The sequence below is a fragment of the Sander vitreus genome, chromosome 6, assembly GCF_031162955.1.
Source record: "Sander vitreus isolate 19-12246 chromosome 6, sanVit1, whole genome shotgun sequence".
In the NCBI taxonomy this organism is placed as follows: domain Eukaryota; kingdom Metazoa; phylum Chordata; class Actinopteri; order Perciformes; family Percidae; genus Sander; species Sander vitreus.
Window position 1 is genome coordinate 900,984 of NC_135860.1, and position 19,931 is coordinate 920,914.

Below are 19,931 nucleotides of genomic sequence, written 5' to 3' on the forward strand. Positions count from 1 at the left end.
GCCATTTCCACATGTCGTACTTTCACAAACTCCTCCTAGAGATTTCATCCGATCAACTTCAAATTTGGTCTGTGCCATCTTAAGACCTTAATGATGAAATGGTATTAAAAGAAAAACTTTTCGTCATAGGGCATGGCCGTGGCGGGGCGGCCATTTTGTGCGTTTCGCCATCGAAACAGGAAGTGGGTGTAATTTGAGTGTACATTGTCCAATTGGCTCGAAACTTGGAAAAGAGTCCAACCCTGAGGACATCTAAAGGCCGATATTTACTCAAAGTCATAGTGCCCCCTAGTGGCAACAGGAAGTAGTCAAGGTGCTATACAGGGCTGGGCGATATGGAGAAAATCAAATATCACGATATTTTTTACCAAATACCTCGATATCGATACCGCAACGATATTGTAGTGTTGACTATTGTTGCTTTCACAAAATATTTACACAATGAGATTTTTGATAAATAATCATTAGTAATGTGGATATAATGACTAAGTGGGTAAAGGCACAACAGTCTGGTAAGTTCAGAAAATGACGTAACTTTACTGTAACGCAGCCTTTAAAACCAGGAAAAGACAACACTTATGTCATATTACGATATCCAAAATCTAAGATATCTAGTATCATATCACGATATCGATATAATATCAATATATTGCCCAGCTCTACTATACTTTGATGAACTCCTCCTAGAGATTTCATCCAATAAACTTCAAATTTGGTCTGTGCCATCTCAAGACCTTAAAGATGAAAAGTTATTAAAAGCTAAACTTTTCGTCAAATGGTGTGGGCGTGGCATGGTGGCCATTTTGGGCATTTATCGATGAACGAAGAAGTTGTTGTATCTTTAGTGTACATTGTCATATCTGTTTGAAATTTCTCATGATTTACAAGAGTCCAGGCCTGAGGACATTTACAGGCCAAAATTGACTTTTAGTCATAGTGCCCCATGCTGGCAACAGGAAATCAGCCTTTTATGACAAACATCATCCGATTTACATGAAACTTATAATGTGTGGTCTATATGTGATACTGTGCCGGCCCCTATACTTTAACCACGCCCATTTACTCAGACCACGCCCCCCTCCATAACATTTGAGTCTTGTATGAGGTGTCATTGAACTCAGCAGAAAGTTCCTTCTTTAGTTGGTGATGGTTTGGCCCGCCCCCTATGCTTAAGCCACGCCCCCTTTCATAACTGGTGACCCGTTTAAGGTAGAGTTTTACGTGAGGTATCAATGAACTCAGCAGAGACTTCTTTTTTATTGGTAAAGGTTTGCCCCGACCCCTATGCTTTGGCCACGCCCTCTTTCACAGCTAATTATTTGTATGACGTAGTGTCTTGTGTGAGGTATCATTGAACTCAGCAGGGAGTTCCCTTTTCATTGGTGACCCGTTTGCTCTCTGTCCTTTTCTGCTCTCTGTCTTTCAATTATTATTTTTTTTCCTTGCTTGTTGGATCTTACTGTATTTTTACAAATGTTTATCATGTGAAGCATTTTGTGAATTTGTCTGTAAAAGGTGCTACATCAAATAAACTTATTATTATCATTATATTTTATTTCCAACCAGATTGTAAGAAGACAGAAGAAGCTGACATTATTTTCCTTGTGGACGGCTCCACAAGCATAACCCTCCCCAAGTTCAAAAGCATGCAGATGTTCATGGCGTCAATGGTGAACCAAACCACAGTTGGCAAGGACCTGACTCGCTTCGGGGTCATTCTCTACTCCACCGACGCCAGATCTGTTTTCACTCTGAAACAGCATAGCTCCAAACATGAAGTTCTTAATGCAATATTGGCACTGAAGTCACCATACGGAGACACCTACACTGGCAAAGCTTTGAAATACTCGTTAGAGTTCTTTAACAAAGAACATGGCGGTCGAGCGGATCTCCAGGTGCCGCAGATTCTCATGGTGATCACAGATGGGGATGCTACCGACCGTAACAGTCTGGTTGCACCGTCCGTGGCACTGCGAGACAAAGGGGTCAGCGTCTTTAGTATCGGAGTCGAAGGAGCCAACAAGACACAGCTGGAGATCATGGCTGGTCACGAAACTTCCAGAGTTTTCTACGTAGATAACTTTAAAGCCCTGGAAACGCTCTACAAGAATATTTCTCATGTCCTCTGCAATTCCACCAAGCCAGGTAAGCCAGAAGCGTCAATTCACCCACATATTGTTTTACTTTAACCTGATGGTATTTAGCAATGTAAAAATGTTTACCACTGGAATTTGTTTTGTATAACCCAACAGCAGCATGTCTTTCTTTCTCGCTATATTAGACCACATTGAGCAAAGAAAAAATGCCTTTGCAAAGACTCATAGGAATAGTTAAAATGGATACATTTGAAGATACATAGGAGCAAGTGGTAATGTCTTTGAGTATTTAGGGGTAACCACTTCAAAGATTCGTACATGGAGCAGTGATGACTTTGATACACCTTAGGTGCTCTCTTTTAAAAAGAAAGCAGTAGATCAACAAAAAGACCAAAGTTATTTGAAGGAAGTTTGCTGAACTAGAACCAATTCTGAATAAAGTTAAACTCGTGTTGTAGGGAGTTCTAAATTTCAAATCTATTGGCACCAGATGTATAAATTACAGTGTCATCGGCATATAGATGTACTTGTGATGAATTGAGATACCATGCTATTATAGACCAAAAATGTTGGCATTTGTTAACGGAAGAGCTTGGAAAGAGCCTCCAATCACAAGGAAAGTTGAGTGTTCAAAGCTACCAGGAATAAATTCAAATGAACTTGAAGTGCACTAAATAGTTTGCTTGCTTTTTTATTAGCAATGTGGATACATTTCCTCTCTTTGCTTTTGCAGTTTGTGAGAAACAGCAGGCTGATCTGGTCTTCCTGTTGGATCAGTCTGGCAGCATTGACCCACAGGACTATGACACGATGAAGAAGTTCACCACAGATCTGGTGAACAGCTTCAAAGTCAGTAAAGATTTAGTGCGGGTAGGACTTGCCCAGTTCAGCAACATGTTCCAAGATGAGTTTTACCTCAACAAGTTCTTCAGCGAGGAAGTCGTAACCAAGCACATTTTGGACATGGTGCAGCTGGGCGGAGGCACCCTCATCGGACATGCCCTGAATTCCATCAGGGATTATTTTGAGGCGTCAAAGGGCGGCCGACGATCTGCCGGGATCTCCCAGAATCTGGTGCTGATCACAGACGGCGAGTCGCAGGATGACGTGGAGGACGCAGCCGACCATCTCCGGGCTATGGGGGTCGAGGTGTTTGTCATCGGCATTGGAGACGTCCACGACCTGCAGCTCCTGCAGATCACTGGAACCCCGGAGAGGTTGTTCACCGTGCGGAACTTCGGCAGCTTGGAAAACATCAAGCAAAAGGTGGTCGACACAATTTGCAAATCTAAACCCCCCGAAGATCCTCCTGGTGAGTCGAAACGTGTGACTTTGCTTCTTCTTTCCCACCATGTTCCTTTATGTGGGGGGTGTCAAACTCAATTTCACATCAATACTCACATGCTTTTATTTCGAAAAAGTCAAATATCATTGACTGTATTATTGCATGTCATCACCCTTACAGGTTGGTCGACATAAAGCCCCAAAAAAGTCAGCAAAAGAGTTTCTAAGCCATCATAGAATTTAGTAAATTAAGCAAAACTAAAAATCACATTTTTAAAAACAGGTTACCCCACACAGCCGACTCACAACAACCTGTTTCTCAGGCTGAATATGTAAACTCTCTGGTTCTGTGGGAATTTCTGAGTCTCAAAGTCGGCAAATCTGCCAACTTCTGCTTTGAGTGTCGCGTAATTGCAGTTTGAAAAATCAGTTTCCTGTCTTTTTGGTTTGGTGCACAACTGGGCGGGCCAAAAGACACAAAAAGAGTTCGACACATGCTCTACGTCCAGGACATTAACTTTTTTGATCACCAGCCAACATGGCTAGTAGATTTTTAAAGTTACCAGCCAATCACATTTTTCACAGGCCAGGTTTGTTTTTTCCTAACTAACTTTACTTTAATTTCAGCTCCTCTGGTTTGTTTGGCACTGTTCTGTTCTGATTCTCTGTTTCAGCGTAGCTTGTAATCGATACCACACGCTAGGCACGTAGCCGGTTTTACGACATATCACGACATGGTGTTAATAGGAAATGTAGGATTAGTGTTGCAAGCAGTGTTGGCCAGATAAAGATTGCTTTTCCAAGCCAAAGACTTTCTTGGTGGAAAACAGACAAATCTGGAAACATTTCTGCAGTTATTTGCTTCATTCATCACCGGCCAAATTGGTTAGTAACTTTAAGCTCCATTGTGTAATGTTTTGAGTTGATTCTTATCAAAAAAAACTTTGTTCTTTCACAAATATGTGCTCATTCATGTGTAATTACTTCCACAAACTAATCATAGTATTCTCGTAAGCGTAGAATCTGCCATTCATAATCATTCAGAATACATAGGAGCGAGTCGCTATCCATGTTGCGCCTCCATCTTTAAAATAAATTAGCCAAAGAGGGACATACCACCATCTTTATAATACATTAGCCAAAGAGAGACATACCTCCATCTTTATAATACATTAACCAAAGAGGGACATACCTCCATCTTTATAATACATTAACCAAAGAGGGACACACCTCCATCTTTATAATACATTAACCAAAGAGGGACATACCACCATCTTTATAATACATTAACCAAAGAGGGACATACCTCCATCTTTGTAATACATTAGCCAAAGAGGGACATACCTCCATCTTTATAATACATTAACCAAAGAGGGACATACCTCCATCTTTATAATACATTAACCAAAGAGGGACATACCTCCATCTTATAGAGGACATACCTCCATCTTTATAATACATTAACCAAAGAGGGACATACCTCCATCTTTATAATACATTAGCCAAAGAGGGACATACCTCCATCTTTATAATACATTAACCAAAGAGGGACATACCTCCATCTTTGTAATACATTAGCCAAAGAGGGACATACCTCCTCCTTTTGCGCTTTTACACTCAGTGGCACCGTGACAAATGCCAGGGGGAGATTACTCGATCTGCCAGCAGATTTGAAAGCCTGTTGAAGATGGAGGATCACGCTGATACTTTACTAACATTAGCTAGCTTCGTTTGGGAAGCTGATAGCTGACGTTAGCAATGAAATGGTACCAAAATAACAAAAATGTAAAACTATTATTACACTGGAAGGAACACTCACGGACGAAGTCGGACTTCTTGGAATAATACGGCTACCATAGGAGTTACAACGCGATCGGAATGGGAGGGGTTAGAAAGTAATATTTAGTTGGTTGTCATATACCATTTCACCGCTAGATAGGAGAAATTCTTACACAATGTAGCTTTCAAAATGTTACCTGCTAAAGTTATTTTTTAGCCCTGTCTATGTCTGAAGATAAAGACATGTTTCCCTTTGCTACAGGCTGCACCATTGATATCGCCATGGGATTCGATATAACTCGAAGAACCGGAGCTCCTGATGGGACGCTGATCAGCGGCCACACCAAACTCCAGACCTTCCTGCCAGAGATCGTCCATTACGTTTCCTCCGTAGAAGGCCTGTGCTGCGTCGGCCCCGCACCCGTCAAGACCAACATCGCCTTCCGAGTGGTGAGTCGGGATGGACGCACCCTGAACGACTTCAACTTTGAGGGCTACAGCGCCGACGTGGTGAAGAAAGTAATGAGCTTACAGTTGGCACAGCCTACTTATTTCAACACCGCCATGCTGCAATCCTTCGCACAGAAGTTCAGCGCCGAGTCCAGAGCTGGTGTTAAGGTGAGGCTGAGACGTACACAAACATACACAAGAAATGTAAAAGTTATTGTGTTGACATCCTTTTGTAAATTTAGTTTTTTCTTTATTCATGTAGATTTGAGTTGGAACTGAGAGTTTCACAGTATTTCTTAGCATTAAGAATACTGTTTAAAGGTTTAGGTTTTTTTTAAACCTGGATCCTATTTTCCTATATTTTTGTGTCTAAGTGAATCTTTGAAATTGTTCCAAGATATTCAGTTTCCTGTCACAGAGGAGAGCTGACATCACACAAGTTTTGTGACTCAAACCGATCGATTATCAAAATAGTTGTCGATTAATTTAATAATTGACAACTACTCGATTAATCGCTGCAGCTCTAGTTGATTGATTGATTGATTGATTGATTGTTTGCGGCATTTAACCCTTGTTAAGGAGCTGGGATGTAGTTTTCTTATCAAGGATTTTAACAATAAAAGCCCTCTAACTTGATCTCGTCCATCAGGTGCTGGTGATCTTCTCAGACGGCCTCGATGAAGACGTGATGAAACTGGAGCATGACTCAGAGCTGCTGCGAAAGTCTGGTAAAAACTCAGAGAGGTTTTTTATGTGGCGATGGAACATGGTAGCCTGACAAGCCAGACCCACATCCAGATGTTGGGTCTGGGAACTCCCCATTGGCTGGACTCAATCCGAGGGGCGGGATAAACGGTTGTCTTTCAGATTCCCTCTGCACACAGTAGGATAGCGCTACAACCAATCAGAGCAACGCTAGTTGATAGATTAAACTTTAAACTCCGAACCCATCTTCCTTTTTTAAGAATGACTTCAGTGCCGTTCTTTGTTCTTTTCTCAAAGAAAAGCTGAACTCCAAGTCTTCCAGAGTTGCGGCCAAAGCTGATTCCAAAGACCGCTGTTCACCAGCAGCAGCAGCAGCCATAAGCCCCGCCCACTGACTCCATACACGATGTGATTGGCCTGACTAGAGTTTGGTTTTTCCAGCTCGCAAGCCAACGGAGAGTTGCTAGACGACCCTGGCTGCAGATTACATTTGTCTACACATGATATGCGGCAAAACCGCTCTGCGTGGGTTGTTCCACTGATTTGCTACGGGGGGAGAGCAGTGCCGGATTTTCCGCTTATTTCAACTTTGACCTAGTTGCCGCTGACCTTTCGAAAGCACAACAAATTAGATAACATGTCATTACCTAGCAACGGGAAATAGCTTCCTTGCCACCATTGATGACGTTTACCTGCGCTGCACTTTGCTTTTTGAGAGCAAATCGCTTATCATGTGCAGGCAGCTTTAGGAAATTAGTATTAGTCTATTTAGTATATAGTAAATGAAGTATTGAATGACGAGGCCTCTTCTTTTGATACTCGATACTAAGGAGGAATTTTGGTCGGTACATAAAAAGTATGGGATCCGGCACCCAGCCCTATTAACAACATAAAGGAGATTATGTAGATCCATTATGGTAGCAGGCAATACAGAGGTTTGTAGAGAAATTACACATGTTAAATGTTTTCTTCTTTGGTGTGTTTTGTGTGTGCAGGGGTGAGCGCTCTGCTGACGGTGGCTCTGGAGGGGGTGCGTGACCCCGCCCAGCTGCAGATGGTGGAGTTTGGCCGAGGATTCGGCTACAAGCTTCCTCTCAGCATCGGCATGCAGAGCGTCGGCAGCGCCATCCTTAAACAGATCGTAAGACTTGCTTTGGTGGAACATTTGAACCCTGCAAAAGAAATCGCCTCATACAATATTAAAGTGCTCATATTATCCTCATTTTCAGGTTCATAATTGTATTTAGAGGTTGTATCAGAATAGGTTTACATGGTTTAATTTTCAAAAAACTCCATATTTTTGTTGTACTGCACATTGCTGCAGCTCCTCTTTTCACCCTGTGTGTTGAGCTCTCTGTTTTAGCTACAGAGTGAGACCTCTCACTTCTGTTACATCTTTGTTGGGAGTCGCACATGCTCAGTAGCTAGGTAAGGACTATTAGCCAGTCAGAAGCAGAGTATGAGGGCGTGCCCTGACAGTAGCTAGGTAAGGACTACTAGCCAGTCAGAAGCAGAGTATGAGGGCGTGCCATGCTAGCAGCTAGGTGAGCATTATAACGTGTGTTCCAAAGTGACCACGTTTGTCTCTGAAGTAAAGGCTGGACTACAACAGAGCTGTTTGGAGCAGTTTGTGAACAGTGTTTTCTGTTGGAGATGGTAAGTCCCTTTGGGGTGGACTTTGGGCTTTTTCATTTTGTAAACCTATAAGATGCACAAAAAAAGATTAGTTAACTGTTGACACAATACAGTAACGTGAGCTATTTAAATGAGCTGATACATGGTTAAACCTCATTGATTCTTACCAGTGTATCTCCGTGTGTACTTCGTCCACAGCAATCCCACCAATCAGTCCCAAAACGTCCCAGTTAGAGAGGAAACGCCGTAAACATATTCTTTGTAAATCTTTACAATCATTCCCTTGATTCCCTTGTTGCACCGTCCACATGTTCTTCAGAATTTGCCGTTTTCAGCGTGGAGCCCGCTAGCTCGAAGGTTGTTGTCGTTTCCCGAAGGGAACGGCAACACACAGACAGAGAGCGGACATCGGCCACCACATTCACATCAGGTGCAAAACAATTGTACCAAACGGCGTCTGTTGCTTGTAGAGTGATAGATAGATAGATAGATAGATAGATAGATAGATAGATAGATAGATAGATGAAATCTAGAGGGTTGGAGGGTTTTCCTGTCCTGGCCTGTCTGTTGGCAGGAATGGCAACTAGAAAAAGAAAACGCCTCAGGGGCGTGTTGTTTGAAGAAAATATGTAAATTACTCAACATGATAAGGAAAAGCCATGGGCAAAGAAGTATCCAGTTAACTTGTCCCAGCTTGTGATATTTTTAACCCTTGTGTTGTCTTTAACTACTGTTACGTCCCATAGCTAGGGGTATCAGGACATGAACATAAAACCAGGTGTAATTGGTATTTGAAAGGGTATTTATTTTAGAATCAAGGCAAAACGTAACAACAGAGCTTACAAACAGGAAAAATGGGCCGATGGGTGCTGTGGAAATCAATCACACCAATCAGCTTCCTCCTCCAGGAACTGGGCTGGACTTCCCTTGTCCATCCAATCCTCAGCATGGGATGGCACAGCCTGCTTTGCATCTCACATATCACAGTCAATTAAACACACACGAGGGTGCCGACGGCAGCCGTTAACACTACCTAATTTTAATTACCGCAAAATAACACGGATGACTGGATTCCATCGTTATAAAATCATTTTTAAAGGGGTAGAGGTGCCAAGACATATCCCCCCCCCTGGAGTCTAGACACTGGTGGCGGCGGCGAAGGAGCCCGAAGACCGCACCGAAGGAGTCGACGGGAGCGTCCTGCTGGAGGAAGACCCAGGGTGCCGTGGGTGATGGTGACTGGAGGTGGAAGGGGAGGAGCAGGGTTGCACGCTTTGCCTGAAATGACAGCTGACAGCAGCAGAGAGAAGAACCGATTTAAAGCAGGGGGTGTAGTGCTGTGATTGGAGGGTGAATTTCGTGGCCAATTCTGGTTGGTTTACTGAAAATGCCTCTGAACAGCTGACTAGTGGACCATTGTTATCACCATACCTGTGTCTAAAACTTTGGACAAGCTAGAGCAGATACTAAACTAGACAATTAAATGAAGAAATGATGGTGTGAAGACAGAACTTGCTAAAGAAGTCCCACTGCAATCATTGGATCTGAGAAAAGTCTTTTAGTTATTTTGATGCTTTTTTTCAAAGTTTTTGGCGCTTATTTTTGCTGTTTTTGGCGCTTCTATGCAGCATTTCACGTTCATTCCGCTTAGGTGCTGAAAAACACGGCTCGGGTGCTGCACCTAAGACTTATAATGGTAGGGAAAACCCTGAGATTGTGTTTATGGTTGTCTCCTCTGCTCTCTCTCTCTCTCTCTCTCTCTCTCTCTCTCTCTCTCTCTCTCTCTGCAGGACACGGTGTCAGATAGGGAGTGCTGCGGCGTCATGTGCAAATGTTCGGGACATGAAGGCAGCCGGGGCGTTCGGGGCCCCCCGGGGACAAAGGTGACTGAAATACACACCTTTTAAACTTTAAACATAATGTCAGGAACGTTTGGGAAAACGTGTTAAAAGGCTAAAAAGAAGGCTGGTCTGAGCTGAGAGCTAGCAGACACTCGCCTGCTGCAACTTTGGATATTTCAAAGTAAAGGCAGACACACTTCACTTCAACTCTTATTGTCATGCGTTCAGACGTCAATGTTAAATGTGTGTGTGTGTGTGTGTGTGTGTGTGTGTGTGTGTGTGTGTGTGTCTTCTGTGAACAGGGTGTGTCGGGACAGAAGGGATTCCCTGGCTTCCCAGGAGAGGAGGGCACAGCTGTAAGTCTTTCTTCACTTTACACTTTAAACATACTGACTCCAAGTTTTTTTTTTTTTTCCTGCTTAGAGGAATTTTTGGCAACCTCTCAGGTGGTCTGGGACAGGTCTGCTTTCTGTCCCCAGAGTCAGAACTAAACACGGAGAAGCAGAGTTCAGTTTTTATGCTCCACATCTGGAACAAACTCCCAGAAAACTGCAGGTCTGCTGCAACTCTCAGTTCTTTCAAATCAAGGTTGAAGACCTATCTTTTTGATGTTGCCTTTCTTTAAGTAATTGTTCATTTCTTATACAGCGCTGTGACTCTTATTCTCGTATTTTAATTTGGTTTGTTATTAACTGCTCTTTAATGTTTTTATGTAAAGCACTTTGAATTACCCTGTTGCTGAAATGTGCTGTGCAAATAAAGCTGCCTTGCCTTGCCTTAAATAAGGTAACAAAGACTCATTGCCTTTACAGTACGCGGCCCGATCATTCTTACTGTGTTTGTGTGTTGCAGGGGGAGCGAGGTGGTCCCGGGCCGAGCGGACCTCAGGGGGTGCATGGTTGTTCTGGGCTCAGAGGATCGAAGGTAAACCACTGCTCCGTACCACTCAGAACTACTTATTATATCAGTGATTAGTAGAGATCTTCCCATACCGATACCAGTATGGTGAAAGCCTCCGATACTGCCTAAAATATTCTTTTATTTTATTATTTCTACAGCCTAATATGCTGATATCGCATCCATGGGCTACTTTAAAGTCCCAGTGTGTAACGTGTTCAGTTGTTCATTATCTAAATCTGTGTTGCCCGTTCACAAACTTGTCCTTTTTTCATGAATATTTACCACCACCATCAATTCCAAGTATTCCTATTGGCTTGACATTTTACATTTGCATTCACATGAACTGGGGTAGACGCTCCATATTCACGCTCCATCTTGGAATACGTTAGCCGGTAAGGGACATACAGGACATACTGCTCCGCCTTTCACGTTTTCGCTGTCACATGATAAACTCACAGGTGCTGCTAATGCTGCTAATGGGTATCGTAGCTTCCTGAAGAAGGAAACATGGAGGACCACACGTACCTTACGTACACCTTCTTCGCCCAGAAAAAGAAAAGGATATTGAAAAGAGCAAGAGACCAGCTTTTTGGAGCGTGAAGGCTACCGTAGCTGTAATACGTACTTTGAACTGCGTGGCGCGAGAGAGTTGATTGCGATGTATGATCTCAACGCTAGATGGGAGAAATTCCTACACATTGGACCTTTAAAAAAAAAAACGAAAGTGGCCAAGAGCTACTTTGAATCACATTGCTTAAATGTATTTACACACATGAGCTGAATGAAGCTACTGTTTGTACACGTATGAAATTGCAATACCCAAAGCTTGTGAAAAATCTTAACTTCACGTCAAGGTTCATGACTGTTTTACACTTTTTATGGCCCACATAGTTACCTACCTCACTTTAATATCTTGGATATTTGGTGTCTCAGTTCGTCAACCTATTGGCAAGCTATATATATATATATACATATATATATACATATATATATATATATATATATATATATATATATACTATATATATATATATATATATATATATATATATATGTATGTATGTATTTTTGAACACACTGGTATCGGATCAGTACTCGGTATCTGCCAGTATGCAAGTTCAGGTATCAGAATCGGGATTGGGAAGGAAAAAATGGTATGGGAACATAGTGTAATGTAGTGATTAGTAATGATGCACACAGTTTGTGGATGCTGAGTGTCTAACTGGTGCTTTTTGTGTCTCCAGGGCAACCGAGGTCTCCGTGGAGACCGGGTGAGTGACTCCAGCCTCCTGGCATGTTTCAAAGTCAATTAGGCGATGCGCTGTATGCATCGAGGGATGATTGTATTAACATTAATGAGATCCAGAGAGAGAGAAATGTAGGTGTAACTGTCGGCTTTCTACCAACGTTGCAGGGCGAAGAAGGAGAAGCGGGACTGGACGGAGTTAACGGAGAACAGGTACAAACCTCAGCAGCACAAAAAGGAGTTTTTATTTTTTTTTTATTATTTTATTTCTGTGTCACGCCAAACATTTGGTCCATCCCACATGGGATTACAAGACACCACAAACTTGTTTAGCAAACATCTTCCGGCCGCATATAGAAATCGTTGAAATACATGAATACAAATATATACATACACACACACACACACACAGGTTTGTGGCACTATCTTTGTGGGGACCCGTCATTGACATAATGCATTCCCTAGCCCCTTACCCTAACCTTAACCATCACCACTAAATGCCTAACCTTAACCCTTACCCTCACCCTAACCAGAACCTCATTCTAACCCTAATCCTAAAACCAAGTCTTAACCCTCAAACAGACCTTTAACCTTGGGGGGTCCAGCATTTTGGCCCCACAAAGCTGTGGGGACCCCACAAGTATACTGGACTCCCGGCTTTTGGACCCCACGAATATAGTTAAACAAGCACACACACACACACACACACACACACACACACACACACACACACACACACACACACACACATATACACACACACATATACACACACACAGACAGTATATACAAACAACAAATCCTCATCTACAGATCATCTCGGTAAAGAGCTTTTTTCCTCTTCTCCCAGTGAGGATCAGTTATCGCTGTTTTCAAACCGTTAGATTCAGAGTGACTTCCTCTTCCCGAGGATATCGTTATCTCCCACGTGCATCCAGAATAAATGTCCATAACTCCGCTTGGAAATCAGAGAAAAAAAGAGGCTGCAGAACATTTTTTTTAAACTTTTTTTTAGGATTGTCTTTAGGATTTTTTTAGGATTGTTTTTAGGATTTGTTTTTGGATTATTTTTAGGATTAATTTTAGGATTTTTTTAGGATTTTTTTAGGATTATTTTTAGGATTTATTTTAGGATTAATTTTAGGATTTTTTTAGGATTTTTCTAGGATTATTTTTAGGATTAATTTTAGGATTTTTTTAGGATTCATTTTAGGATTATTTTTAGGATTTTTTTTAGGATTTCTTTTAGGATTGTCTTTAGGATTATCTTTTCACTCAGAGTTCTGAAGTCATTGTATGTATTGTATGTGATTATTTTGCACCTCCATGCTCAGAAACGAGTGGTAACCGTGCAGGCGGGAGAGACGCCCTTCTTTCACTTTCACGGTTAAACAACAAACTGATAAGATGGGACGATGCCGACAAAGTTTTTCTGTTTTATCAGAATCAGAAAAGCTTTATTGCCAAGTACGTTTTTTACACATACAAGGAATTAGTTTTGGTGTTGTAGGTGCACGTCACACATTCTCTAAAATAAGTTAAACAAACAGGTTAAACAGAACAAACAATATAAGTATAAATATATGTATATATACACACACAGAATGTATTAAAAATAAGAGAGTAAGAATTAAGATAAAAAGAGCAGATTAAGTACAGTGGCATGTAGAGCCAGAGGGGGGGGTGTGGAGAGAGTCAGGGTGGTTTCCGGGCCTTGTTGATAAGGCTAGTGGCGGAGGGGAAATGAGTGGGCGTGTTCAGGAAACGAGCTGATTGGAGGGATTTTCAGCCTGTTTCTGGTTTTGTGTCCGCAGGGAGCGACGGGGAAACCTGGAGGCCGAGGAGTGAGAGGAGACCCAGGAAACCCAGTAAATCTTTAACACTTATACATTTTCTCTTTTGTCTCAATATATGATCATCTGTTCATCTTTGTGTCCATCCGACCCGTGAGCAACGCACGAAACCTTTATCTGTATGATTTAACATGAACATTATTTAATATCTCTGTGAGTGGAAATAGGTGTGCTTTTACATTTTTGAACACAGACACAATTTAAAGTCAAAGCTAAAGCAAGCAGGAAAAACATGATGAGATATATATATATATATATATATATATATATAGGGCTGGCTACCAAATTCAATACTTATTAGGCACCAACTATTCTCTCATTGCCAGACCTTCCTCCACAGTGCTGCAAAGGAGGGTCTGGTTAGTCCACACAGCATTCTGGGATGGGAGAACACAATCAATGGGTGGGGCTAAGCTCTGGACGGAGCCACGGTGCCTCTGCTAAATAGTCTCAGGAAGGAACTTGTTTTGGTGGAACATGTGGACGTTCAAAAGTAGTTTTAGTGGTGCAACAGAAAACTCAGATTGGACAGATAGTCTAGCTAGCTGTCTGGATTTACCCTGCAGAGATCTGAGGAGCAGTTAACCATAGTCCTCACAAATCCACCAGAGGTTAGAACGCCAACACAAAGAAAGAGGAAGGGGACGGACATCTGGCTGAAAAGAGGGACGTCCGGTGGCAACGGAGCAATCCCGGAAGTGGAATGTCGTGGATATCGACTAGGTCCAGTGAAACAAGTCAAATCTAGAGTAGATTACGCCCCAAGCCATTCATTTTTTTATCTAAATGTGTAATCTTTACACATTTATATTCATTTTAACCCATTTACGATGCGTCGGCTGTCGGAGCTGTTGACATCTTACCGCCAGCTGGATGATTGACAGGCTGATGTGTCGTCCTCAGGGTATCCCAGGTATCAGAGGGGAGGCGGGGCCAAAAGGAGAGCGAGGACTCAGAGGAGATCCGGTGAGTCCCAACATTCCTCTCTCTCTCTCTCTGTCTCTCTCTGTCTCTCTGTCTCTCTCTCTGTCTCTCTCTCTCTCTCTCTCTCTCTCTCTCTCTCTCTCTCTCTCTGTCTCTCTCTCTCTCTCTCTCTCTCTCTCTCTCTGTCTCTCTCTCTCTCTCTCTCTCTCTCTCTCTCTCTCTCTCTCTCTCTCTCTCTTTTAAGGCAGTGTGTCGCAGATGAAGCTTACAGCAGTGTTGTAGTACTCAAGATCGGTTTTGGGCCGTTTTCAAAACTGCATACTATACTTGCATTGTGTACTGATTGGGCCTAAATGCAGCATGTAGTATGCAGTAATCAAACAAAAGGGAAATCTGCACTATGCCAAAAATACCCGCATGTCGTACTGATCCAGGGAAAATCTCCAGTATGCCTGGGACCAGTCTATCTTGCCTACTGAATCCCACAATGCAAAGTGCAATCACAACAACGGTGGCTAACAACTGGGAACTTTTTTACAATTCTCGTCTGCTATTTTATCAATACATTCACTTCTGAGGCTTTTTTTATGCGAGAAATCTGTGTAGAGTTTGAGTATGGGTAGTTTTTCCATGTTTGTCTTGTCTTGCAGTGTGAGGCCTCAACCCCTCAAAGTCTCGGTCTAAACCCCTCAAAGTCTCGGTCTCAACCCCTCAAAGTATCGGCCTTAACCCCTCAAAGTCTCTGTCTCAACCCCTCAAAGTCTCGGTCTCAAAGTCTCGGTCTCAACCCCTCAAAGTCTCGGTCTAAACCCCTCAAAGTCTCGGTCTTAACCCCTCAAAGTCTCGGTGTAAACCCCTCAAAGTCTCTGGAAGTCTCGGTCTAAACCCCTCAAAGTATCGGCCTTAACCCCTCAAAGTGTCGGTCTAAACCCCTCAAAGTCTCTGGAAGTCTCGGTCTAAACCCCTCAAAGTATCAGCCTTAACCCCTCAAAGTCTCTGTCTCAACCCCTCAAATTCTCGGTCTCAACCCCTCAAAGTCTCGGTCTCAACCCCTCAAAGTCTCGGTCTTAACCCCTCAAAGTCTCGGTCTAAACCCCTCAAAGTCTCTGGAAGTCTCGGTCTAAACCCCTCAAAGTATCGGCCTTAACCCCTCAAAGTCTCGGTCTCAACCCCTCAAAGTCTCGGTCTAGACCCCTCAAAGTCTCGGTCTAACCCCTCAAAGTCTCTGGAAGTCTCGGTCTCAACCCCTCAAAGTATCGGCCTTAACCCCTCAAAGTCTCTGTCTCAACCCCTCAAAGTCTTGGTCTCAACCCCTCAAAGTCTCGGTCTCAACCCCTCAAAGTCTCGGTCTAAACCCCTCAAAGTCTCGGGTCTAAACCCCTCAAAGTCTCGGTCTTAACCCCTCAAAGTCTCGGTGTAAACCCCTCAAAGTCTCTGGAAGTCTCGGTCTAAACCCCTCAAAGTATCAGCCTTAACCCCTCAAAGTCTCTGTCTCAACCCCTCAAAGTCTCGGGTCTCAACTCCCTCAAAGTCTCGGTCTCAACCCCTCAAAGTCTCGGTCTAAACCCCTCAAAGTCTCGGTCTTAACCCCTCAAAGTCTCGGTCTAAACCCCTCAAAGTCTCTGGAAGTCTCGGTCTAAACCCACTCAAAGTCTCGGTCTAGACCCCTCAAAGTCTCGGTCTAACCCCTCAAAGTCTCTGGAAGTCTCGGTCTCAACCCCTCAAAGTATCGGCCTTAACCCCTCAAAGTCTCTGTCTCAACCCCTCAAAGTCTCTGTCTCAACCCCTCAATGTCTCGGTCTCAACCCCTCAAAGTCTCGGTCTCAACCCCTCAAAGTCTCGGTCTAAACCCCTCAAAGTCTCTGGAAGTCTCGGTCTAAACCCCTCAAAGTCTCTGGAAGTCTCGGTCTAAACCCCTCAAAGTATCGGCCTTAACCCCTCAAAGTCTCGGTCTCAAAGTCTCGGTCTCAACCACTCAAAGTCTCGGTCTAGACCCCTCAAAGTCTCGGTCTAACCCCTCAAAGTCTCTGGAAGTCTCGGTCTCAACCCCTCAAAGTATCGGCCTTAACCCCTCAAAGTCTCTGTCTCAACCCCTCAATGTCTCGGTCTCAACCCCTCAAAGTCTCGGTCTCAACCCCTCAAAGTCTCGGGTCTCAACCCCTCAAAGTCTCGGTCTAAACCCCTCAAAGTCTCGGTCTTAACCCCTCAAAGTCTCGGTCTAAACCCCTCAAAGTCTCTGGAAGTCTCGGTCTAAACCCCTCAAAGTATCAGCCTTAACCCCTCAAAGTCTCTGTCTCAACCCCTCAAAGTCTCGGTCTCAAAGTCTCGGTCTCAACCCCTCAAAGTCTCGGTCTAAACCCCTCAAAGTCTCGGTCTTAACCCCTCAAAGTCTCGGTCTAAACCCCTCAAAGTCTCTGGAAGTCTCGGTCTAAACCACTCAAAGTCTCGGTCTAGACCCCTCAAAGTCTCGGTCTAACCCCTCAAAGTCTCTGGAAGTCTCGGTCTCAACCCCTCAAAGTCTCGGCCTTAACCCCTCAACGTCTCTGTCTCAACCCCTCAAAGTCTCTGTCTCAACCCCTCAAATTCTTGGTCTCAACCCCTCAAAGTCTCGGTCTCAACCCCTCAAAGTCTCGGTCTAAACCCCTCAAAGTCTCTGGAAGTCTCGGTCTAAACCCCTCAAAGTCTCTGGAAGTCTCGGTCTAAACCCCTCAAAGTATCAGCCTTAACCCCTCAAAGTCTCTGTCTCAACCCCTCAAAGTCTCGGTCTAGACCCCTCAAAGTCTCGGTCTAACCCCTCAAAGTCTCTGGAAGTCTCGGTCTCAACCCCTCAAAGTATCGGCCTTAACCCCTCAAAGTCTCGGTCTCAACCCCTCAAATTCTCGGTCTCAACCCCTCAAATTCTCGGTCTCAACCCCTCAAAGTCTCGGTCTAAACCCCTCAAAGTCTCGGTCTAAACCCCTCAAAGTCTCTGGAAGTCTCGGTCTAAACCCCTCAAAGTCTCTGGAAGTCTCGGTCTAAACCCCTCAAAGTCTCTGGAAGTCTCGGTCTAAACCCCTCAAAGTATCGGCCTTAACCCCTCAAAGTCTCTGTCTCAACCCCTCAAAGTCTCGGTCTCAAAGTCTCGGTCTCAACCCCTCAAAGTCTCGGTCTCGACCCCTCAAAGTCTCGGTCTAACCCCTCAAAGTCTCTGGAAGTCTCGGTCTCAACCCCTCAAAGTATCGGCCTTAACCCCTCAAAGTCTTGGTCTCAACCCCTCAAAGTATCGGCCTTAACCCCTCAAAGTCTCGGTCTCAACCCCTCAAATTCTCGGTCTCAACCCCTCAAATTCTCGGTCTCAACCCCTCAAAGTCTCGGTCTCAACCCCTCAAAGTCTTGGTCTCAAAGTCTCTGTCTCAACCCCTCAAAGTTTCGGTCTCAAAGTCTAGATCTAAACCCCTCAAAGTCTCTGTCTTGTCTAATTAAAACTAATCCATAATTAATCAACACAGACACGTTAGTTGCAGCCCTAATCAAGGCATCCACAGAGCACATTTATCTTTGTTTACATCATATTTTACCACAACACATATTTTAACAAAGTGTTTATTCATCATAACATCACCAATGACATCCGGGCGTTGCTATATTTGCCGGACAGAAACAGACCTCCTGTATCCTGGCCTTGAGCCGCCAGTTAACAGCTGAGTCTGCATGTTTGGACGTTTCTGTGGAGGGAAAGGAGTCCGCTCTGATGTCTCCAATTAAGACTCATTGGTTCCGAATCTTCTCCAACGTCTGACATTTACAAACAGTCTTAGTTTGTTGGGCGAGTTTAAACACTGTATCTGTGTCTGTCTGTCTGGCCTCCACATGGATCTTCTTTTTCGTGGCACATCAAACGGTCGTTGTTAGAAAACACTTTCCCTGTCAGTAAATCTTCCAGGAAGCGATCTAGACAAACACAGCTGGAGGCTGTACTTTAGGAAACTAAACACTGCCAGGAGTTTATCTTTCAGGACGGACTGAGTTTGGCTCTTTGTGTTTGTGGTCTGACAGGGGGAACCGGGGGCTTTTAACACCGTCCCAGGAGCCAAAGGAGAGCCCGGGAACCCAGGTTTACCGGTAAGAACCATCACACCAACGGAGGCTTCTGGGGCTCCAGCCCCGAATGTTATTTTCTTCAAAAGCCACAAATCTTTTTAGGTTTTAAAATATATTCAACTGCACTATAATAGTACTAAGCTATTCCCTGAAGAAATCTAATAAAAATGAGTAAATGTTAACCTATAAATAAACTCTGTGTGTGTGTATCTGTGTCTGTCTGTCTGTCTCTCTGTCTGTCTATGTGTGTGTGTATGTATATATATATTTCTTTAAAAGCCACAAATCTTTTTAGGTTCTAAAATATATTCAACTGCACTACCTTGCACTATGATACCATTGCACCTTTCTGCATTTTTTTCCACACCGCTCCTTTAAACATGCTACAGCCAAACTATGTGTATGTATGTATGTATGTATGTATAATTATGACATTTTGAATCTGAAAACTAAATCTGAAAACAATTAGCTGGAGTGTGATACGTTTAAATCCACAGGGAACACCTGGACAGGACGGGCGGCCGGGGGAGAGTGGAATCGATGGAAACCCGGTGAGATTTTTTTTTTTTTTTTTTAAACTGCATGCATTAATGTCGACTCTGTTTCACAGGAAGTATGTAACGCTTGCTTTAAAAGGTGCTACACATTGCTGCTTGGGTGTCAACACTAACAAACGAAACAAACAAACGACTATTATTATTCTAAGTGTCTGACAACATTATGAAAGGATCCCTACAGAGATAGACCTTTTAGTTAAAGAGTAAGATCCTTTTAGTTTAACATGAAACAGCCCCGAAATCACCATCACCAAACCCACCAGACTCCATGTAAATAATCAGGACTTTTAGCGTGTATAGAGCCAGCATATCTCCACCAGACTCCATGTAAATAATCAGTACTTTTAGCGTGTATAGAGCCAGCATATCTCCACCAGACTCCATGTAAATAATCAGCACTTTTAGTGTGTATAGAGCCAGCATATCTCCACCAGACTCCATGTAAATAATCAGGACTTTTAGCGTGTATAGAGCCAGCATATCTCCACATGTAAATGGGTGAATTAAGGGTTTATTTCAACCAAACCAGAGTGGTGATTGTTGGAACAGTGGAAAGATGAACCAAGACAGCTTTTGATAGT

At 43.4% G+C, this 19,931-nt stretch overlaps 1 protein-coding gene across 2 annotated transcripts in view; it reads left to right on the top strand.

Moving 5' to 3' along the window:
- The window catches only part of LOC144519093 (collagen alpha-6(VI) chain-like), an 88,856-nt gene that overhangs the window by 33,813 nt on the left and 35,112 nt on the right, over positions 1-19,931 (top strand). For both annotated transcript variants that reach the window (XM_078251986.1, XM_078251987.1), the window contains exons 10-23: positions 1,567-2,145; positions 2,830-3,408; positions 5,422-5,777; positions 6,259-6,337; positions 7,310-7,455; positions 9,740-9,832; positions 10,093-10,146; positions 10,643-10,714; positions 11,935-11,961; positions 12,105-12,149; positions 13,751-13,804; positions 14,693-14,755; positions 18,749-18,814; positions 19,291-19,344. In XM_078251986.1, the coding sequence (XP_078108112.1) occupies positions 1,567-2,145; positions 2,830-3,408; positions 5,422-5,777; positions 6,259-6,337; positions 7,310-7,455; positions 9,740-9,832; positions 10,093-10,146; positions 10,643-10,714; positions 11,935-11,961; positions 12,105-12,149; positions 13,751-13,804; positions 14,693-14,755; positions 18,749-18,814; positions 19,291-19,344 (2,267 nt within the window). The remainder of the gene's footprint in view (positions 1-1,566; positions 2,146-2,829; positions 3,409-5,421; positions 5,778-6,258; positions 6,338-7,309; positions 7,456-9,739; positions 9,833-10,092; positions 10,147-10,642; positions 10,715-11,934; positions 11,962-12,104; positions 12,150-13,750; positions 13,805-14,692; positions 14,756-18,748; positions 18,815-19,290; positions 19,345-19,931) is intronic.